Genomic DNA, 21,968 nt, shown 5'->3' with positions numbered 1-21,968 from the left:
GTGAACAAGCATTCATTGGTGATGTTTTGTTTTTGTCTCTGCTTTTTTTAGGGCTGCATCTGCGGCACATGAAAGTTCCCAGGCTAGGGGTCGAACTGGAGCTGCAGCTGCCTGCTTATATCATAGCCACTTCAACTTGGGATCCGAGCTGCATCTGTGACCTATGCCTCAGCTTGCAGCAAGCCAGATCCTTAACCTACTGAGCCAGACCAGGGATCACACCTGCATCCCTTGCGGATACTAGCTGGTTTCGTTACCACTGAGCCACAACGGGAACTCTGGTGATGTTTTTTGATAGTAGCTATCTCTTAGAAATTTAAACTCAAGAACATTTTCAGTTTTATAAACCCCACTAGACAGCTCTGGGTTTTGCAAGGACCTTTTCAAGTTACATTTGGCCCTAAGACTGATATAGCTTATTCCTAGTATTAATTTCCAGTTTGCCAGGGTTGGAGGAAATCTTTGGGAATAATTTATAGGTAGCATGCAGATAACATCCTAGGAGCTCACCAGTTAATGTAGTTACCATGCTTTCCAAAGTTCCTTTAACAAATCCTATTCAGTGAAAATGAGAGTTACCATCTGGACAGTTCTTCTGAAAGCTACAGATGAACTGGCTTGAAGAGATCTTGTTTTCTTAATAATATCCTGTTGTGTTTGTTCTTTGCCAAGGTTCTGTGACTCTCCCACCAGTGACTTGGAAATGCGCAATGGTCGGGGTAGAGGCAAACGCATGCGTCCCAACAGTAACACACCTGTCAACGAGACAGCTGCAGCCTCTGACAACAAAGGGACCAGTAGTAGCAGCAAAACCCGTGCAGGAGCCAATAGCAAAGGCCGACGGGGCAGCCAGAATTCTTCAGAACATCGCCCACCTGCTAGTAGCACCTCTGAGGATGTCAAGGCCAGCCCTTCCTCAGCTAATAAGCGGAAAAACAAGCCCCTTTCAGACATGGAACTGAATTCTAGCTCGGAGGACTCCAAAGGGAGCAAGCGTGTGCGCACGAATTCCATGGGCTCAGCCACTGGCCCCCCACCTGGGACCAAGGTGGAACCCACTGTTCTGGACAGAAATTGTCCCTCTCCAGTCCTGATTGACTGTCCCCACCCAAACTGCAACAAAAAGTACAAGCACATCAATGGACTTAAGTACCACCAAGCTCATGCCCATACAGATGATGACAGCAAGCCTGAAGCAGATGGGGACAGTGAGTATGGAGAGGAGCCCACCCTCCACACAGACCTCGGGAGCTGCAATGGTGCATCTGTCTCACAAAAAGGTTCCTTGTCCCCTGCCCGCTCAGCTACCCCCAAAGTTCGGCTCGTAGAGCCTCACAGCCCTTCTCCTTCCAGCAAATTCAGCACAAAAGGCCTCTGTAAGAAAAAGTTGAGTGGGGACGGGGACACAGATCTCGGGGCCTTATCCAATGATGGTTCTGATGATGGACCCTCAGTAATGGATGAAACAAGCAATGATGCCTTTGATTCTTTGGAAAGGAAGTGTATGGAAAAAGAAAAGTGTAAAAAACCCTCTAGTTTGAAACCCGAAAAGATTCCTTCCAAAAGTTTAAAGTCAGCCCGGCCCATTGCCCCTGCCATCCCCCCACAGCAAATTTATACCTTCCAGACGGCCACCTTCACAGCAGCAAGCCCAGGCTCCTCCTCAGGCTTGACCACCACGGTGGTCCAGGCCATGCCCAACAGCCCCCAACTCAAGCCCATTCAGCCCAAGCCCACTGTGATGGGAGAACCTTTCACAGTCAACCCTGCCTTGACTCCGGCCAAGGACAAGAAAAAGAAAGACAAAAAAAAGAAGGAGTCTTCAAAGGAACTTGAAAGTCCCCTGACCCCCGGGAAGGCATGTCGAGCAGAAGAAGGCAAAAGCCCATTCAGGGAATCATCAGGAGATGGGGTGAAGATGGAGGGGCTTCTAAATGGCTCCTCAGACCCCCACCAGAGCCGCCTGGCTAGCATCAAGGCCGAAGCTGACAAGATCTACAGCTTCACGGACAATGCTCCCAGCCCATCAATTGGAGGCAGTAGCCGCCTAGACAGCACTACCCCCACCCAGCCCATGACTCCCTTACATGTAGTGACCCAGAATGGAGCCGAAGCCAGCTCAGTCAAAACCAATAGCCCCGCTTACTCCGACATCTCTGATGCTGGGGAGGATGGGGAGGGCAAAGTGGACAGTGTCAAATCAAAGGACCCTGAACAGATGGTTAAGGAAGGAGCTAAGAAAACTCTTTTCCCTCCCCAGCCGCAGAGCAAAGACTCACCATATTACCAAGGCTTTGAGAGTTACTATTCTCCAAATTATGCACAATCCAGCCCAGGGGCTCTGAACCCCAGCAGCCAGGCTGGAGTGGAGAGCCAGGCCCTGAAGGCAAAAAAGGATGAGGAGCCCGAGAGCATGGAGGGGAAAGTGAAGAACGACGCCTGTGAGGAAAAGAAACCAGAGCTGAGCAGTTCCACTCAGCAACCCTCCGTCATCCAGCAACGTCCCAACATGTACATGCAGTCCCTGTACTACAACCAGTATGCCTACGTGCCCCCCTACGGCTACAGCGACCAGAGCTACCACACCCATCTGCTGAGCTCGAACACAGCTTACCGGCAACAGTATGAAGAGCAGCAGAAACGGCAGAGCTTGGAGCAGCAGCAGCGGGGACTGGACAAGAAGGCAGAGATGGGCCTTAAAGAGCGGGAGGCAGCTCTCAAGGAAGAATGGAAGCAAAAGCCGTCGATCCCCCCAACTCTCACCAAGGCCCCCAGCCTGACAGACCTGGTGAAGTCAGGACCCGGCAAGGCCAAGGAGCCAGGGGCTGACCCTGCCAAATCAGTCATTATTCCCAAGCTAGACGACTCTTCCAAACTCCCCAGCCAGGCCCCAGAAGGACTTAAAGTGAAGCTGAGTGAGGCCAGCCACCTAGGCAAGGAGGCCTCTGAGGCCAAGGCAGGTCCTGAGTGTGGCCGACAGGCAGAGGTGGACCCAATACTCTGGTACCGACAGGTAACTAACTGTTTTGGAAGGAAATACTGTTTGCCTTTCTCTCTTCCCCACAAATCAAGATTGTGCTTATGTAGGGGAATCAACAACATACAGATTAGTAGGAGAGCTCTATAATTTTAGGGAATCTTTACCTTTGTAAATCATTTTAATGTTTTTGTTTTGGGGGGCTTTTTGGTCCGCACCCATGAAGTTCCCAGGCCAGGGATCAAATCTGAGCCACAGCTGCAATCTACATCACAGCTGCAGCAATGATGGATCCTTAATCCACTGTGCCACATCAGGAACTCCTTAATGTTTTTTTTTAAAAAGCACTGTTTATACCAGTAAAAGGTGTTTTTCCCATTTGACAAGAGCCCAGGTAAGTTAGCTTGATTTGTCTGAAGTTATTTGAGATACCACAAGCAGAGCCAGAACTAGACCCAGGTAGCTAGTGATGCCTAGTCCAGTATTTCGTGCACTGTTTTGTTCCTATGGAATGAGTTAATGGTGACTTCTCAATTATTTAGAGTAGGCTACTCTAGTCAGACTGAGTTACTCTCAAAAAGATTTTATAGGCAGAGTTAGAATTAGAACTTGGTCTTAGGTTTTGCTCCATGCATGAGACTTAGAAAGTCTCCCTTTCCTTCTTTGTGCCACAGACCAGCCTCCTCTGAGCTGGGCAGCACCTCCAGCTCTACCCCTAAGCTTGTTCTCAAGAAGTGCAACAACCTAAATACCCTTGGAAAGAGAGCGGCTTCTTCTAGTCAAGGAGTTATTTCCCCAGAATGCTTGTTCTCTCCTAGAGAAGACCCACTGGTGGATTTCCCCTTTCTGTCCCCACATCTTACTTCCTTTTGTGGGTGGGTGGGTGGTGGGTGGAGGGGAGGCAGACATTTAACCAGGAGGGACCAGAGTTGCTTGTAAATGAAGTTCATTAGAGGCCGAGAGCCTGCTGTGCCCCAGGTGTCTAGTATTATCTGCTTTGGTGTTTCTCCTGGGACCGTGGGCTTGAAATCTCTCTCAACTGTGCAACACTCCAAGCCCTTTCTGTGATTGTTGTAGGAAGCAGAACCCCGGATGTGGACATATGTTTATCCTGCCAAGTACTCGGACATCAAGTCAGAGGATGAGCGGTGGAAAGAGGAGCGGGACCGCAAATTGAAGGAAGAAAGGAGTCGGAGTAAGGACTCTGTTCCCAAGGAGGATGGGAAGGAAAGCACAAGTAGTGACTGCAAGCTGCCCACATCTGAGGAGTCCCGTCTCGGGAGCAAGGAGCCCCGACCAAGTGTCCACGTGCCTGTGTCCTCCCCCCTCACCCAGCACCAGTCCTACATCCCCTACATGCACGGCTACTCCTACGGCCAGTCCTACGACCCCAACCACCCCAGCTACCGAGGCATGCCTGCTGTGATGATGCAGAACTACCCAGGTACGGCACCTGTTTCCAGCTGCTGTTCCATTAATTAGGAAGGGAAATAGAACAAATTTAGAATCCATAGTTTTCTTACTCAGCTCTAAGGTTTATTGAGGCTCAGGTAGATGACAGCCCTTCTTTGAATGTGACGCTCTGTGACGTGGTCCCACTAACCTGGAGTCCCTTGAATGATCCCCTCATTACAGTCTAAGGGAAAACTTCTCCCTCCCTTGCACCAGCTACAGGGTTGACTGTACAGTCAATTTTCATGGATAAATAAAGGCAAAATGTCCTTTCTACCAGTGCCATCTTCCCTCAGCTGGGATTTCTTAAATACATATTTTGCAATGTGCTAATAAGCACTGTAGGGAATACAAAAGAAATAGGGAAGACTAGTCCAATCCCCTTAAGGACCTTACAACTTAATTGCAGCAAGAGAGACACCTGGAACAAATAAAATTCAAATGAGGACAGTGCATATATTAATTTACAAGATCGTGTTTAGCTATAAGGTCAGGAGGCAGTTGGTGAGGGGAAGAGCAGTTTGAAGATAAATTGGGGGCAAGTCCAGCTAGAAGAGGTTCAGTTGGGGAAAGACAAACTCTTTATACGGGCATCCATGAATTCCTGGGGAGAGGGACACCAAGTAGGAATTTAAGTGTTTTGTAACTCGTTGGAAGAAAATTCTTATTCACCTCTATTCACTGATCTCTTTCCTAAAGAGCCATGTGGGATGCAAGAGCCCTTCTTTCTTTCCTTACAGGAAAGCAGCTGAAACAGTCTTAATATTGACATTATAAGGCAACTTCTAAATAGGACATGTAAGCTTTACACACGGAGATAAGAAATTGTCTCATCCTGTAGTATTGCTTTCTCTTGTCACCCCATTCCTATATAAAGACAGTAGTTCCATTTGATGAGTACGAGCTATGGGCCAGGCATGGACTAGGGGATTTATGTACATTATTTAACTCTATCACCCTGTAAAGTAAGTATTGGAATCTTCTTTTTGTTTGTTTGTTTTCTCTTTTTAGGGCCACACCCGTGGCATATGCAAGTTCCCAGGCTAGGGGTCGAATCGGAGCTGCACCTGGCGACCTATACCACAGCCATAGCAATGCCAGATCTGAGCCGCATCTGTGACTGACACAACATAACTGAGCAAGGCCAGGGATTGAAGCCCCATCCTCATGAATACTAGTCCAGTTCATGAGCTGAGCCACAATGGGAACTCCAGTATCTTCATGTCGATGGGCAAGAAACTGAGGCTCAGAGTTCCCATTGTGGTACACTGGAAATGAACCCTACTAGGAACCATGAGGTTGCAGGTTCAATCCCTGGCCTCACTCAGTGGGTTAAGGATCCAGCGTTGCTGTGAGCTTCGGTGTAGGTCACAGACTCGGCTTGGATCCCAAGTTGCTGTGGCTGTGGCATAGGCCGGTGGCGACAGCTCCGATTCAGCCCCTAGCCTGGGAACCTCCATATGCTGTGGGTGTGGCCCTAAAAAGCAAAAAAAAAAAAAAAAAAGAGAAAAGAGAAACTGAAGCTCAAAAAATTGCTAATTTGTTCAGGGCTATCCAACTGGCAATTCTCAGATGTAGGATTTGAGCCCCAAAACATCTGCCTCCAAATCCAGTGATCTTTCAAATTCTATGTCTGTATCACTTCTCCAAGATGAATCTGAGATTAGGGCTCTGAGGAAGTTGATTCCCCAGAAACTGAGGGCCACATTTCTAATACCCCTTAGCTGTTTACCTCTAGAGCTCAGTGGAGGAAGGACACACTAAGAGTCTCAGCCTGCAGACACATGGTACAATATAGCTCAGCCTGTGCCTACAAAAGCTGATGCCCCCAACCAGGTTCACTGAAGCAGTTTCTTCTGCCTTGTCCATCTCTTTGACTGCTTTATTTCTCTTCCCTAGGTTCCTACCTGCCTTCCAGCTATTCTTTCTCCCCATATGGCAGCAAAGTCTCAGGGGGTGAAGATGCTGACAAAGCACGCTCCAGCCCCAGTGTCAGTTGTAAATCCAGCTCAGAGTCCAAAGCCCTGGACATCTTGCAGCAGCATGCCAGTCATTACAAGAGCAAGTCGCCTACGGTAAGGGAGGTGCAGTGACACTGGCTGTTGTCAAAGACCAATAAGGCCAGATCCAGGGTCTGGGAGAAGGTGGGCAGATTCAGGTCCTGACCACAGTGCGGTTTGGCTGACTTGACATTAGCTCCCCCAGGCACCTCCTTGATTCTTAGGTGTCCTACATTTTTAGAGTCGTGATGTGGGCTCTGGGCATCTTGCTTTCATGCGTGTGTCTCACAGCAGTGCTATTGTGTCTGCTTTCCTTTCCAGATAAGTGATAAAAATTCTCAGGAGAGAGATCGGGGAGGCTGTGGGGTGGTTGGGGGTGGTGGCAGCTGTAGCAGCGTCGGGGGAGCAGGCGGGGGTGAAAGGAGTGTTGACCGGCCCCGCACCTCGCCTTCTCAGCGCCTAATGTCCACACACCACCACCACCACCACCTGGGGTACTCATTGCTCCCAGCACAGTACAACTTACCCTATGCAGCAGGTAAGCCTCATTTCCCCAGCTTCCTTTTTTTTTTTTTTTTTTTTCCTTCTTTGGGCCACACCTATTGCATGTGGAAGTTCCCAGACCAGGGATTGAACCCACACCACAGCAGCAAGCTAAGCCACTGCATTGACAATGCCAGATACTGATTAACTTGCTGAGCCCCAAGAGAACTTCTCACCTCCTATTTTTTCTCCTGCATCCCAGTAGTATTGCCCACAGCAGGGGGCCCCTGGTAAGAATCTTCCCCCCTGTTTTTCCTTTGAGCTTCTAATCTGTCCAGAATCCTAGCCTCCTGCAGACAATCAATAAAATAATCATGACATTTATTTCCTCCTTTGGAGCTTGGGGATTCTCAATACCTCCAGAAAATTGGCTTTGATATTCAGAGTAAGGAGCAAGTATTCTCACAGCCAAAGAGTAACAAGCAACTGAAAAATAGAGCCTCGTTATCTATTCCCAGCCACTATATCTGACGAAGTATCAGATTTTCTTCTGTCAGCACCCCAGAACTCACTGGGGCTAGGAATTTAAGGAGAAACTACCCCCCCACACACCCAATACCCACCCAGCTGGCAAGAAGGGAGGACGCTTAAGGGGAGGGTTCTGGGAGCGCTCCACTAACACATCCTCCTTCTCACTCAGGGCTTTCCTCTACAGCCATTGTTGCCAGCCAGCAAGGCTCAACCCCTTCACTCTACCCACCCCCCCGGAGGTGAGAATGGTAAGTAACTTTTTAATTTGGGGCAACATGTAGAGAGCAGAGTTAAGTTGCTACCTGGATCACAGAACCCCTCGGTGAGGGATAGCTCTGTGAGCTCAGTGGTCTGAAAATGGTGGAACCCTGGCCAAGCTTCTTGTGCAGGTCTCCCCTGAAGCCCAGTGCCCCTGAGAGGAGCTGTGGAAGGCTTCTGTCTCCTCTGGAGACCAGGACTGGCCCTGCCCCACAGTTCATTTTCTTGGAGCTCCACCTTGTGGTTGTTTTACTACAGGCTGAGGGCCTGGTTATCTGTCCATGTTTCCCTTGCAGAACACCAAGTGCCCGGATAGTCAGCTTCACGGGCCCGGACTGGCTCACCCAAGGAGGTGCTGGAGGTGCCATATAGACATCAGTTAAATGGTGTTGATCATCCTGTTTGCCGTTCCCACCATGACTGAAGGCAGACCCTTGGCTATCTCGCCTCCACGAGACCCCTGGACTCCCTGACCCTCCCTCAGGAGCTGGAGAGCTGGTACTTAGCAAAAATATTTATTCTCTTGGCCACGGTCATGACTGCTGTGGCCTCTGTGGAGATGAAGGCACTGGGAGCAACCAGGGGAACATGGCCTCAGCCCAGAGAAGTCACTACTCTGTTCCCCCAGCCCCTGGTCAGCTGCCAGAGCAGTAACCCTGCATCCGCCCCCCGCCCCTGCCCAGGGAGGGATCCCAAGCACTGGGTAAGGTCTGAAGACAGCACAGCAGCCATACCCCTCACCATCATTACCACCATCGCCAGACCCTGCATCTCCCCAGCAGTTTGGGCCCTGGGAACTGGTAGCAAGTGGAGGAATTAGAATCTCAGGAAAGAAACTGGGGGATGTTTTCTCTGCAGTTGTGAAAAAGAGGTCTTCAAACATGAAAACTTCTCCCCACTCATGTGAGCACATGTAAACGCTCAGAGCCCAGCCTGAAAAGGGAGACTAAGGCATCTGGCCCACCATGGCCTCGGGCTGTTAGGCAGAGGGCTGGGGCCCCAACACCAGCACAGGGCTCCCCAGGGGTATCAGGCGAGAGCTGGAGCTGGAGTACGAAGGGAGTCTGTGAACTAGAAGCTGCATCCCCACGAAGTCCTGCTGCTGCTTAGCCCCATTCCTTGCCCTCTTCTTCTTTCTCTCCTGATCCCTTGGTGCCTTTCCTACGGGATCTCCACGCTGATGTCTCCTCTTCTTTTCCGCTGCTTGGCTTTTTAAGACTCAGGCAGGTAAAATAGTCCCCCCCACACACAGGGGGCAGGGGGCTTTGGATCTGCCTCCCTGTCACCTGAGAGCAAGCCAGGAGGCAGGCCCTGGGAGCACCCAGCCCTCCTTAGAGATGTCCTGCCCAAGCAGTCATCTGCGTGTCCTCCTCACATAGGGCCACAAAGCTGTACTGCCCAGTTAACTGTACACAACTACATGACTTCATATAGCTCAGTCTATACCCCTGTGTGTGCCAAGAGAAGCTGTGTTTCTTTGTAACACACATTTTTGTTTTAGGGGCCACTGACCGTGGGAGGTGATGTGTTCCTTAGATTCTGGAGTAACACATGCAAGCCATTACTCCTCGGAGCCCCAGAGGGTACTCAGAGGAGCTGTGCTTTGAGGCAGAGACGTTTCTCCACTCTCCTTAGAAACGCTCTCCCAGTCCAGCTTTATGCTCTTTGTACTGGGAAAGTGGCAGTGATTTGTTGCTTTATTAGAGTCACTTCTTCCCCAAAGTATGGGGAGCTTTAGCTCTTAATTTGTTTTTGAGGTACCATCCCCTTTGTCCTCCTTCTCCTCTTCTGTCTTTCCTTGACCTTCTGGATTGAGATGCAGACAGACACCAACCTAGGTTAGAGACGGGTGTTTGTGACCAGAGTGCCAAAAGGGACCGTTTAAGAGCAGGGACTTGGCTCTGACAGTCTGGGGCATGGAGATGGAGGACAGTAAGCACAATGCCCAGGAGAGGCTGCTTTCCAAGCACCCCAGGGCCCTGCTCTAGAGAGGCTTGGGGTCTCTTGCCCAAGGGGAGCCCCTCTGACCTGCAGACCTTTTCTCTAGGTTTCCACGTCCTTGTTTTTGTTCAAGTTGGCTTTTGAGCCCTCCCCACAACCCAGTTTTAGACCTCTTAGCAGGCCCCAGGCAGCCCCTCCCACCCCATCATGCCTTCTGCCTCCTGCTGCCCCAGCAAGCAGTCCCCTGAGCAATGACGTCCCCTTAACCCATGGAAGCAGTTGGTGTGGACACCCTAACCCCACCTTACCCAAGTCACCCCCCTGGAAGGATGGCTCTGAATTTCAGCCTGACTGTGCCCTCCCAGGCTTCTGTGGGGTGCAGCCAAGGGCTCATCTCTGTTCCTGTTTGCTTTTAAATATCGTTGTGTGTTTTGTATCTGTGGCGCTGGCTTACAGCGTGCTCTGTACATATTGTGAAGAAACTGTTTGGAGTAATTTTCTTTTCTGTTGGGCAGGCATGGCCCCGCTTTCCCGCCCTTTCCACTTTGTTCTGTAACAGAGAAGAGGAATTTCTGTATTAGCGGGACCCTTGGGTTCTGCAGAAGGAAACTGCTTTTTCTTTTTTTCCTATTTTCCTTTGAAAAACATTTGGTTCTTTGATCCTTATATCCAAGTCTCCCTTGAAAAGCAGGAGCTGAGCTGCCCAGAAGAGCAGGTGAAAGCAACAGTGGCAGAATGGCACTGCCCTTTCCTGATCCTCCTGGTCCCTGATCCTTGCCAGGTCCAGTCCTCCCTCCCCGAAGTAACACGAAACAGCAGCAGTGATGGATCAAGGAGAGCTCCTTGATGAGTGCCGAGTGTTACCCACCTCTAGGTCTCTGTACGTGGGGAGGAGGAACACGGCTGGGGCATCTGTGGCACCGGTGCCCTGGTCATAGGGATGAGGCCCTCAAGGATTCCCACTTCACCCCAGAGAAGGCTGCTAAGGGCCACGACCACCACACCAAGGCTCTCTCTGAGCCACCCCTGCTCAGTTCTCTTGACAGACATTGCTCGTCCAGGCCCTCACAGAGGAGCTAGAAAGAAGCAGCCTCGTCCCCAAGTGGGACAGCCAAGGCTTGGAGAGCTGCTCTTTAGGATTCACATCTGCTTCTTCCTCGTTTAAGGTGTGCCAGTTCCCTTTGTCCTCTTTCCCTGCCTGTACATGTATGTATACATGTATGATATCTCCTTCTCTGACCTCACCCTCTCTCTCCACATGTCTCAAGGTCAAAGGACCACATGCAGAAGGGTTAAGGGGGCAACCCATGAAATGAAATGATCCTTCTTGAACCTCTTCTTTCCAGGCTCCACGGTGGGGGTTGGGGGGCCTAGTTGCAGGAGTGGGAGGGTTAAGACTAACGAAGGGCTAGAGAGCTATTGCCTACAGGCTTCGAGGTCACCCACACCACTTATTATCCCGTACACCCTTTCACCATCTCAGTGTCTACTCTGATGCCCCCAAGATTCAACCGAGCAGCTAGCTGGCCCCATAATTCTGGGCCTTTGTTATTTGTTTTACTATTAGGGCCTCCCAGGAAGCTTTCTGATGATCCTCTGCCATGGGCCCCTCCTGGGATTGAGCCCCTCCCAGGCCCCGTCCCCAGCCCCTCCTGCCCCAGCCCACCCGCTTGCCTTGGTGCTCAGCCCCCCATTGGGAGCAGGTTGGGGCGAGCTGGAGGCCCGGGCTGGAGGGGCAGTGTTGCTGTTCATAGCTTTTGTTCCATTGGCGTTGCTCTGTTGGATTTAATTTCAGTCTTCCTGATTCTTCCCTTCTGTAAAGTGTACATTACCAAGTTCCTTGTTTTTTTATATATATATATAAATATATATATATACAAACTGTACTCTTTTTGCCTTTGTACATTCAGGCAAGAAGAGAAAATAAATCTTTTTAAGAGACAATCACAAATCTGTGAGGGCTGCTGGTTATTTCTCCTGGAGTTTGCTGCTGAGCCGCCTCCTCTTCCCTCCCCACTTCTCCATTCTCCCTCAGCTTTCCTGATCTTCCTGGTCCTGCTCCATATTCATCCTCAGCTCCACCTCCCCTGGCTGATGGCAAGCTGTTGAATCCAGTGTCCAGACTACCTGCCCTGCAGCGTTTTCCAGCCTGGCCATGGGCTTACTCAGGAGCTTTATCCTGTGCCCTGGCCTCTCCCGTCTTCCCTCTTAGATCCCATTCACCGAAGTGGCTTTCGACCCCTGGGTACTCTGGGACCTGTCTCCCAGAGGCCCTGGCTTTGGACACTACCTGTGAAACTATGCAGCTGGGAGCTTTCTGCCTAAGAGTTTGCACTACTTCAATCCGCCTGGGAGTTAGAACGGATGGTTTTTAGGAATGAGTGGGAAACTAGCCCCCAAAACTCCCCCAAATGCCAGCCCCCAGACTAGCTCTGATCCAGAGCCCAGAGAATATTCCTGGCTGGTGGACTCATGGCTACCCCATCAGAACAAGGGCTAAGGGTTTATGGGTCAAGAGCATTTGATCAGAATTTCAAAGGGTGGTACATTCTGAAACACAGCCCGACTAAACCATTGTTCCACCTCTTGAACTTTCTCCCTTTCCTCTAATTTCCTTCCCCCTTTTTTCCCCTTTCTCTCTACTTCCTTTTCTTAATTGGCTTTGGAATTGAAGTATATTTTTAAATTATTTGTTGTATTTATTGAATAAAGTTTTTAATGTCCCTGTTCTTAAATTTAGACTTAATTTGCCTTTCACATATCTCCCCATCCTGTTCCACCCTCCCACTCCCAAAATACTTCACCTTCTACGTTGCTTTTTTAATTGGAGTGCAAATTTTGGGTGCTGTATTGCTTTCCTGTCTTATCTAGCAGAAGATTTTTTTTTTTTTTCTTTTTGAAATATTAGCTGGGTGCCTGGGTTTCCCATTCAGCCTTTCTAAAGAACCCCGGCTGTATTTAAGAGGATCCACCAGCAGGTGGCAGCAGAATCTCAGGCATGTTTCAAAGCCTGCTAGCTTTGTTTTTCTTGGTTCTTTATCCCTGTCTACATTCCTTGAGTTTGAATTTAACATTTGAATCCTAAACTGCTTATATTTTAACGTGGCCCTTGTCAGCATTCACATAGATCTCTGTTGTAAATAACTTACTGTAATGACCATTTTTCACTCACAGACTTTATGCTGCCTCTAGGGGTTATCTGCCCAGTGGACGAAATCTTTTAAGCCCTTATTTCAGATCAATGTCTCTAGGCCCAGACTCTACCGTTGAGGTGAAGGTGCTGAACTCACTTCTTTTAATAAATACCAGGTGGAGTCCTAGGTTAATGTGAAAACACAAGTAAGCACCACACAGAACAGTGTGAAAATGAGCAAAAGGCTCAGAGAAAACTAAGGACAGCCACAGCGCAACAGTAAGTTAATAGCTCTAAAGCTGTAGGAGGTGGAAGAATGTGCCCAGAACCTCATTTAGGAAAATGGAAGCAAAAGGAAAAAAGTACTAGTAAACCCTTGAGAAATTAAAAAGAGATCACAGGTAAAGAGTATTCTAGCCCCCTCCAAAAGGAGAAAACTATCTTTCTAGGGAAGGTGCATTTCGCTTCCTTCAAACCCCTCCAGGAATGGGAATGTCTGGCAGCTCCACGTGAACACCAAGACCCAGTTTTAGGACCCAGCCTGCTATACAAAAAACCTAAGAATGGCTTGGATCCTGGTATATATAGACTGTATGCTGGATGAAGCCATGTGTACATACCTGTCTCCAGGGGGCTGTGGCACTCTGTCCCAGACCCCTAGCAACCCCATGCTCTGCGGTGTAACGTGGCCCCCAGAACCTTGGCCGTTCATCTGTCCTGATGCACAGATGCTTCTTTCCTGAGAAGCATATATCAATCACACCCCTTCTAGGTTGGGCTCTAGACTCAAAAGAACAGACCAACCACAACTTTAAATCAGTTTATTGACACAGTAACACAACACACTTGCCTCCCTGACACCCCCACCCCCCTGCGCCCACTCTAGATCTCTCCTCTTCCTCCCCCCTTAGAGCAAGCTGTTCAGTGAAAAGCAGAGGGCAAGTCACTTCTACACGCTCAGTCCCACACCTAAGCCCTGTGGAGCCGGGTCTCTGGCACTACTCAGAGCCTCTTAGGGAGGGACAGGGGCAGTGAGCACTAGATAAGCAGAGGCATCCAGTCCCTAAGAATAGATTCCCCCACAACCTCCAGGCCCTGAGTTGCTATTCCTCTTCCTCTCTGCTCTTTGTGACCCTAGGAAGGAGGCACCTTGGGGCCTGGGCCTGCAGCCAAGAGCAAGAACTCCAGGCAGCAATCTGAGAACTGGAGTTGGGCTAGTGTTTTTAAGGCCCAGGCACCCCCAAAAAAGCCCTGGTGGTGGGAGTGAACTTCAATGCCCCTATTTTAAATGCACTGATAACATTAAACAGATTAAGCCAGCTTAACCAAATGCCAGAATAACACTAAGCTATAAGAGGGGTCAGACCTGCTTTCTCCAGGCCAGACACAAAAGCACAGAGAGAAGCCCAGGTGGAGTGTCAAAAAACAATGCAAGGACACTGCCCAGGGGCTGAAAAGCCTATACTCAGGAGATCCCAAGGTGACAGGAAGCAAGGAAAGAAAATACACAAGCTTAAAAACCAAAAAAAAAAAAAAAAACCCAACAGCAGGGGCACCTGAGCCTGACAGTGCTGTCCCACCAGCCCTCCACGCCTTGCCCCTGGACCCAGACAGTCCCGCCCCCTCTAGGCAATGTCCTCCCCTAGGCTAGACAGAGCACGTCACACAGCGCAGTTTAAAAAGCTTCTAATGCCAGTTCATAAACATCTTCATTTACTATTGGTGATTACATGTGAATAATATGTTTATACTGTTCTTTATGGAAAACAATTTCAACGAGTCAACTCTGAGAACACAATAGGCAACCCTCACCCTGGGCCCCTCAGCGTCCTTCCCTAGACAGCAAGGAGCCCCCTCCTCTGTCCCAGGGCTGCCTAACTTCCCCGCTTCCCCCACTGCGGCTCTTGGGCAAAGCATCCTCTATGACCATTAGTCCTCATCAGACAAGTTCTGGTCCAGGGGGTAAACCATGAACATCACATCTGGCCGAGAGGGAACACAGGGATGACCTGGACGCACAATCTCAAAGCCCAAGAAGCTGAAGGTCTTCAGGAGTGGAGCTGTAGAAGAGAAGAGTATAAAAAAGGGTTCTGATAAGAAACAACACAGGTAGGGTCAAATCAAGGGAAAACTCAAAAAACAAAGATGGAATAAATAAGCACTAGACCTCTACTAAATTTAGACTCCCAACCCCATGACTTCCCAGGGTGTGTAGGCCAAGCTCAGGAGCCTTGCTCTCGAGAGCCCCCTTTTCCTCTCCCCAGCCTAGGCAGCAGGTCTCAAGCTGCTCTGCCATCCACTCACCTCTGTCTTCCCGGCCCTTCCTGAAGCAGACGAAGACATAGTTCACTTTCATCTTCTCTTCAGCAAACTCTAGCAGTGCTAACAATCTGCAGGAAGCAAAGCAAACAATTCAGGCCCATTGCCGCTCTAAAGTTTTGCTCCAGCCCCCAAACCCCACCCCCCAACAAGGCTTTTCTGAGGCTTACACCCGGCACTGTGAACAGGAAAGCTTTGGGGAGTAGAAGAACTCAGGAGCCCTGAGTTCAGAAAAAAGTTAAGCCACAATCCCTAAGAAAAATGTTACTGAATCATCTCTTCCTGGAGTAAAGGTTCTCCCTCTAAAATTATCACTAACCAACTTAACTAATGCAGTTCTACAAGAAAGGATGGGACCTATAGGAATAGAACTCAGTTTCTGAGGGGTCCTCCAAAGCTGCTAAGTGTGATGATAACATCTGTTGCTGAGAGGACTCTGGGCCCCAACACTGCCTAAAAGGATTTCCTCAAGAGGGCGGAGCCGTTCAAAGGAACTCCATTCTCGGGACTGTTTCTTACACACCTGGGGGCTTGGAAGGCCTTGCCCAATCCAATGAGATCCCACTGTATCTCTGAGCTCCTCACCTTCCAAGTGCACCACTGTAATGGTGGCTCAAGGAGGGTCTGATGTCCACTGGGAAGACTGAACCATGCGGTGATTCAATGACGGGAATATGGTTAATGTGATGATGATCTGCTTTCATTATAACAAGCCTGTTTTACTGGCTAAAAATAACCTGTTACAGAATCCTATATACCTGGGCAGCCTAGAGCTAGGGGAGAAGGCAGACTCCCTACCCATCTGCTGTCCCCAGTAAGCATACACCTTTCTCTAGAGCAGACTGCCGGCCCTTCCCAACATGTGCTCCTTACCCTTCTTTGCTCCCATCAGCTAATAATCCATCTGGGATTTCTACAAACAGGCTCTGGCTGGACAGGACTGCATCCCAGGAAGAGACCTTCACCTCGGTGACCTCATACTGGAAGTGGACGATGTGAGGTTTTCCATCGTTCACAGGGAGGTCCTGGGTCACAGTGAGCTTCTCGTCCTGGGAGGATATCAGGTCAGAGGACCAGGTCACTACTGCTTCTGGCCACATCAGAGGCTCCCTAAGCTGGGTGGTGCTGAGAGTCCTCTTGGGCCAACCTCGGGGTAGCATGGGATAGAGGGCATGCTGAAAATGTAGATGCTGGTAAAATGGAGCCATTCATTGGCCTAAAAGCTAGCATGATAGGAAGGGAAGTATTTACCAAGAGTCCACCACATGCCACGAACTGCGCAAGCAAGGTATTGTTTCATTTTTCAGTCACCACTGCAAGCACTTGAGGTAGGCATCAGTATCCTCGATTTAAACCCAAGATACCAGGGGCCCAGAACAATTAAACAACTGACCCAAGGCTCCACAGTGAGAAAATGGCAGAGCTGAGATTCAAATCAGGTCTCCCTGACTAAAAGCCCATACTTACCCTCCAAACCCTATGCTCTTTCCTTTCCACCTCTCAAAGAGAAATCTCAGGAACAAATGAGGGTGTACATGAGGGCTCGGCTGGGACACAGGTCAACCCAAACTGGTGCAAAAGACCAGGACACAGTCTCAAGAGCCCAAGACTCGGCTGCCCTGCTACCCTTCAATGCGAGTCTTAGAACCTAAGCCAACGTCTAGGCTTACAGAAGATTTAAAGGCAGCCAAGGTGACGGGGGACTGAGACGCAAGGATCCCTCTCCTTACCACCCACCCCAGACTATTCCATCCCCCAGTCTGGTCAGGGACAGAAGTCAGAATGCCAAGAGGACAATGGGAAAATTCCTTCTGGCCCTTGGTATTTCTCAAGAGGAATGGAGGAGTAGCACCAGCGAGAGCTCCTGCATGCCTCCACTCAGCCTTCTCTTACTGTTCCCCCTCCCACTCAGTGCTGACCAAAGCTGAGAGGATGGCACGGTGTTTGCTTGGTGCTGATGATCCTCCCTGTACTCCCTAAAGCCTCACAGCAGCCTCAGCTGCAAGTCCTTCCCAGTCCCCCTTATTGGCCTGGCCTGGCCTGAGACTCCGAAGATTAAGGAAAGTGACCACTGCCCGCAAGCAGACACCCAGCAGTGTCAGAGAAGGCGCTGCTCCAAACCCTCCACCCCAAAGTCCTCCTTACCTTATATATTAGAGCTGAGACAGAAGGATCCCTGCCGCCCCCTCGCCCACCGGGGATCTTCGACAGTGGGTGAGGGGCATCAGGAGCACCACAGAGGCCCCGGAACAATGTGCCTGCAGCACTGGAGCTGGGGACAGTTACTCAAAGGCAAGATACTACTGCAAGAGACAAGTGAGACAGTAAACACAAAGCCTTAATTAAACATTTAACTCGGCACCCCCCCGCCCCCCGCCCCCGGCTCTCGCTAAGCAAGTGCTGCCTCAACACCTGCCCCAGGCCTTTGGGTTGCAGCTCTTAGAACGACTCTCCCAAAGGGCAGGAAACCCACCATCCTGCAGAGGCACGAAGAGTCCCACAAGGGATCGGGGAGTTGAGCTGGATGGTCCGACCAGAGGAGCCCCTGTCAAACAGCCAACAAATCTCTGTGCCACCCACAGACCTTGGAAAAAACCAGACACTAGCCTGCCTACTAGGCCCACAGCTCCATACCCCCACTAGGCCCCTCTTTTCCATACCCCAACCGTGTCTCAACAACCCACGTGGCAGAGTGACAAACCCTACACAATCACTTTAGACTGGAGAGGCATATGGGCCTCAGGAAGTCACATGGAGTGGGTATCGTGTCCCTGAAGAACTCCTGAGGCCACTTTTCCAATGATGGCCTCCTCAATCTGAACAATGGAACTAGACAAGAAGTCACTTACCCAAATCCCTTTAGGGTCAAGACTGAATCAAATCCAGGGATTTGGCTCCCAGAGAGGAGGTACACTACAGTATACAGTGTGGTATGGTATCTGAGTTTGTCCCTGGCATGCCACCAAATGCAGAGTTACCCTTTGCTGGAACTGACCCGGGTGTGGGGGTTCTGGTAATACTGATGTGATGTGATCAGAATGGACACTCAAGTGTGTGTATATTGCAGGCGTGGGGGTTGCTGAGGGGAGGTACACCTGCTGGGACCTGGGTAAAGAAGCCAATTATCAAATGGATCAGAGGGTGAAGGGCTTCTAAAGGAGCGCCTGTCACCTCCAGGTGTGTCCCTTCTGGACCACCATGATTTTCCAGGTGGGACCAATGGGACTCCAAATCTGCTCCATGCCTTCTATGAATCCAATTTACTGGCTCTTTAAGCTGAGCTGTAGCTCACTCCACAGGCCCAGGGCAAGTGAAACAAGGAAAAGAGGAAGCCAGTCTGTGCATTTAACACCATGACTCAGCACCAGGCCTGGCCCCAGTGCCCCAGCACCTAGCCACAGGGCAGCTGGAACTCAGAGGGGAACTTACACGGGAGGGTGTGGCCATGGGCTGCTGGGGCCAGCTCACCCAATCTCTCTCCAACTATAGTTGCAACTAGTGATACATGTTGGTAACTTAAATCAGCCACAGGGGGTGTATTTAAACCACAGAAACCAGCAAATGCCATAAATCAAGACCATTCTGTCCCCGTGAAAACCATCTGTAAAATGATGTGAGGCACCACTCTATACACTGTCCTTTGCTTTCGATGGCACGGGGTAGCAGATTTGGGTTCTACACCTAGTCTCAGAGCGATAGAACTGAACTCACACCTAACACGGCAATGGTATGAAAAAACTAGAGGCGCACCTCACTCAGACCCCTCAGTGCCAAGAGAACTAGACAAGCATCCCAGCTGAGACCTAAGGCCAAACCCATCACTGCTCTAGCTCAGCTCTTCTGTTCTCTCAAGAATTTCAAATAGACACCTGCAATTACACTTGGAAATTTCACTGGAAAATGAAGTTCCCAGGGCAGTGCCAGTGGGCCCAGAGCAGCATCAACACCTGGGAGTTAACCACCTACACCACCTCATGCCTCCTCTGCAAAGCCTCAGGGCTTCCTCATCTCCCCTCACCTACAGCTATCAGCAGAAAGGGCATGACAGAGGACTATGCTACTGTTTCAGAATAGGACTTATTTTCTATTTCGAACAATGAGCTGCTAAAATCACCCCTTTCCAGTGTGTAAAGGCATACAATAATAATGACCAGGCCGGAAAAAAAGAAGGATGGAGGTTTCCCAAGCAAAGGCACACAAACATCCCTCATGAGATGGCCCCCTTCCCACTCCCTAGTTACCACCTTCGGGCTTCTGCTGAGGTTCCTACAGGAGCACCAGGAAGGCTGGGCCGCTGGAGAGAGCTGCCTTGTTTGTATTGGTCAGTGGAGCTACCCAAAGAGTGGGCAAACCTCTGCAGTTGACATGTGAGATGCAGCCTTGTACACCAGGAGAACTGCCTGGGTAATAAGCACCACATCAGTTCTAGAATTCTGGTGCTAACTCACTTTCAGAGAAATTATTCCTTAATGGTCTGTAGATGAGAGAGCTAAATTCAAACCCTAACCTGCATTCCAAATACCATCTTGATTCTGAATTCATTTTGGCAGAAGTAATGGGGCCAGCCCACTGAAAAGATCAGAAAAAGGTGGCGTTTCTCTTTTTTTAGATCCAGAAATAATCCCCAGGACCTGCTGTGTCCAGCACTAATCTACAAGCTCTTGATATTTATCATGTCATGATCTCACTCCTCTTTCACATAAAATGTTTAAGAAGTCTATTCCATGGTAACAAATCACTTACTTCCCAAATCACTCACACAGGGATCCTGGAAACTCCTCCCCCACAAGGTCTGTAGAGAAAGCAAGTGTGTGAGTAGGGGTGGAAGGGTGTTTCAGGTCCCCACCCTGGAACCAGTTCCATTTCCCCAAGAGAAACAGCTGGGGTTTGGGATAAGCTTAGTGGAGAGTAGATCACAATCAATAGTTATTTTCATTGTCCATCATAATAGACCTGTTTTTAGTTACTCACCGGGTGAATGGCAAATTGCGCTCTTTCAAAAAAAACGAAAACAAGACAAAAACAAAACTGGCTGTCATCTCTGACATGAAAACGGAAGGGATATGGGTACCTATGTGGTGGTTAAAGTAATGAAGGGGCATAAAATTGCCTGGCAATGGGCTTCTCTTGTATTGGCTTTAGTGTTCAAAGTGGTATTATGGCAAAATATGCCACCAGCTTCAGGAAGAGTGAATCCTGGAGGAACTTAAGCACAAGAGAAAAGTGGCTTTAAACACAAATCTGCCTGCAAAAGATCCAAACCAGGTTAGCTTTCATATTCAGTTCAGTCAGGTTTCTACTGGTTCCAAGGCCCAGCTTTTTCCACTCCTTCCTCATATCCTGCTGACTCCACTGGGGGGCAGGCATGGTTTAATCTCTACCACCAGAGGATGGCTTAAGAAACTCAGTCTAGAGGCTGAAAAGATCAGGCTGATTAAGGAGAATCAACTGTATCAGACTGAACTCAAACATCCAGCTGGGCTGGTCCTGCTTTTGGAGAAGAAAAAAAACCACCATACTGGAAATGAGGGTGTCAGGTATCCAAGTCATTCAGAAGAGAGATGGGAGATCAGGGCCAATCTGGTAGTGCCTTTTATTTTCCATTATCAGACATGCCCTTGGAAACACTCCTCAGGATACACATGAATCCAAGGACTTATCACATCCTGCTACCTCTAATTTAAAGTGTTCTATGAGACTGTTGTCTGAAATGTCCTTAGCAGATTATAATTTCATATGCTGGCTACAGACAGCCGGTGTATGCATCAGCTGTATCCCTGGGGAATGCTGCTGGCAAATCAAATTTTTATAATTCAAATTCTCTTTTTAAATCTCTAGAGTGCTACTATTTAAAGGAAGTAACCTAAAATCTATCAAGCAAGTAAAGGATCTCCTGTTAGAGAATCACTTCTAGTTGACTTTATGTCCATTTTGATTTTCATATTTTCAAAACAGAGCACAGCCTGCTACACAGAGCAGAGATTTAACATAAAAGTAATCCTGAGACTAACTTCCATTTCAGCTACATCCAACAAATACTTGGAGTTCCCGTCGTGGCGCAATGGTTAACGAATCCGACTGGGAACCATGAGGTTGAGGGTTCGATCCCTGCCTTTGCTCAGTGGGCTAAAGATCCGGAGTTGCTGTGAGCTGTGGTGTAGGTCGCAGACGCGGCTCGGATCCTACGTTGCTGTGGCTCTGGCATAGGCCGGTGGCTACAGCTCCGATTTGACTGCTAGCCTGGGAACCTATATATGCAACAGGAGAGGATCAAGAAAAGGCAAAAAGACCAAAAAAAAAAAAAACAAAAAAACCAACTTGAATTTATATTCTCCTTGATATACTTTTGATCATGTTTCACTTGAATCAGTGGCCTGAACCTGTTCACATCGGCACCCATTCCTCTCTGGTTTCCATTACCTATTAGAAGGGAGTCAGATGGCCTTGCAATTACCTACACCTTGCAGTATCAAGTGAAAAAACATAAAAACCACATTCCCAGGCATTCTATATTCATTCCCCTCTTCCAACCTCTTCTGACCCATTCCTGTCTCAGCCCTGCCTCACAGAATACTCTCTAGGGTGCCCTGACTTCCCTCACATAGACTGCTTTTACTCTGAGACTAGGGAGGTCTCTAATGACTAATCCCTACGCAGCAAAGAGAGACCAACCCAGGGCTGCCATCACACTTAGCAAAAAAAGAAATAGGAAAAAAGGTGGGAGTGAATGGCCACCTCCAGTCTAGTGGGAGCACAGAGGCTGATTTCCAACTGCCAATTCCCTCTCCATATGAGAAAGGGGCCCTGGTCAGATGCCAGGCATAAGTCATTTCACTAGGGCTGTTCTGCGTGCCAAAGGGAGTCTACTTGCTAA

The 21,968-nt window shown here is 49.3% G+C and overlaps 2 protein-coding genes across 4 annotated transcripts in view; one reads left to right on the top strand and one right to left on the bottom strand.

The window, feature by feature from the left end:
• The window catches only part of ZNF609 (zinc finger protein 609), a 243,930-nt gene extending 231,553 nt beyond the window's left edge, over nt 1–12,377 (top strand). For 2 of the 3 annotated variants that reach the window (XM_047765803.1, XM_047765785.1), the window contains 6 exons: nt 673–3,013; nt 4,055–4,421; nt 6,329–6,504; nt 6,751–6,967; nt 7,613–7,691; nt 7,998–12,377. In XM_047765803.1, coding sequence (XP_047621759.1) covers nt 673–3,013; nt 4,055–4,421; nt 6,329–6,504; nt 6,751–6,967; nt 7,613–7,686 — 3,175 coding nt within the window. In that variant the 3' untranslated portion in view covers nt 7,687–7,691; nt 7,998–12,377. The remainder of the gene's footprint in view (nt 1–672; nt 3,014–4,054; nt 4,422–6,328; nt 6,505–6,750; nt 6,968–7,612; nt 7,692–7,997) is intronic. The other variant, XM_047765795.1, reaches the window with a different exon arrangement.
• Nucleotides 12,378–13,581: 1,204 nt separating this feature from the next.
• OAZ2 (ornithine decarboxylase antizyme 2) lies at nt 13,582–19,802 on the bottom strand. Its single transcript, XM_047765833.1, is given in 6 exon segments — nt 13,582–14,835; nt 15,080–15,165; nt 15,968–16,143; nt 17,240–17,320; nt 17,322–17,397; nt 17,568–19,802. Coding segments are annotated over 6 exon segments (735 nt in total). The 5' UTR covers nt 17,753–19,802; the 3' UTR covers nt 13,582–14,704.
• Between the last annotated feature and the right edge of the window lie 2,166 nt (nt 19,803–21,968).

The sequence above is a fragment of the Phacochoerus africanus genome, chromosome 2 (assembly GCF_016906955.1).
Source record: "Phacochoerus africanus isolate WHEZ1 chromosome 2, ROS_Pafr_v1, whole genome shotgun sequence".
NCBI classification, from domain to species: domain Eukaryota; kingdom Metazoa; phylum Chordata; class Mammalia; order Artiodactyla; family Suidae; genus Phacochoerus; species Phacochoerus africanus.
Note: the sequence above shows the minus strand (reverse complement) of the source record. Positions and strands in the feature narration are given on the sequence as shown.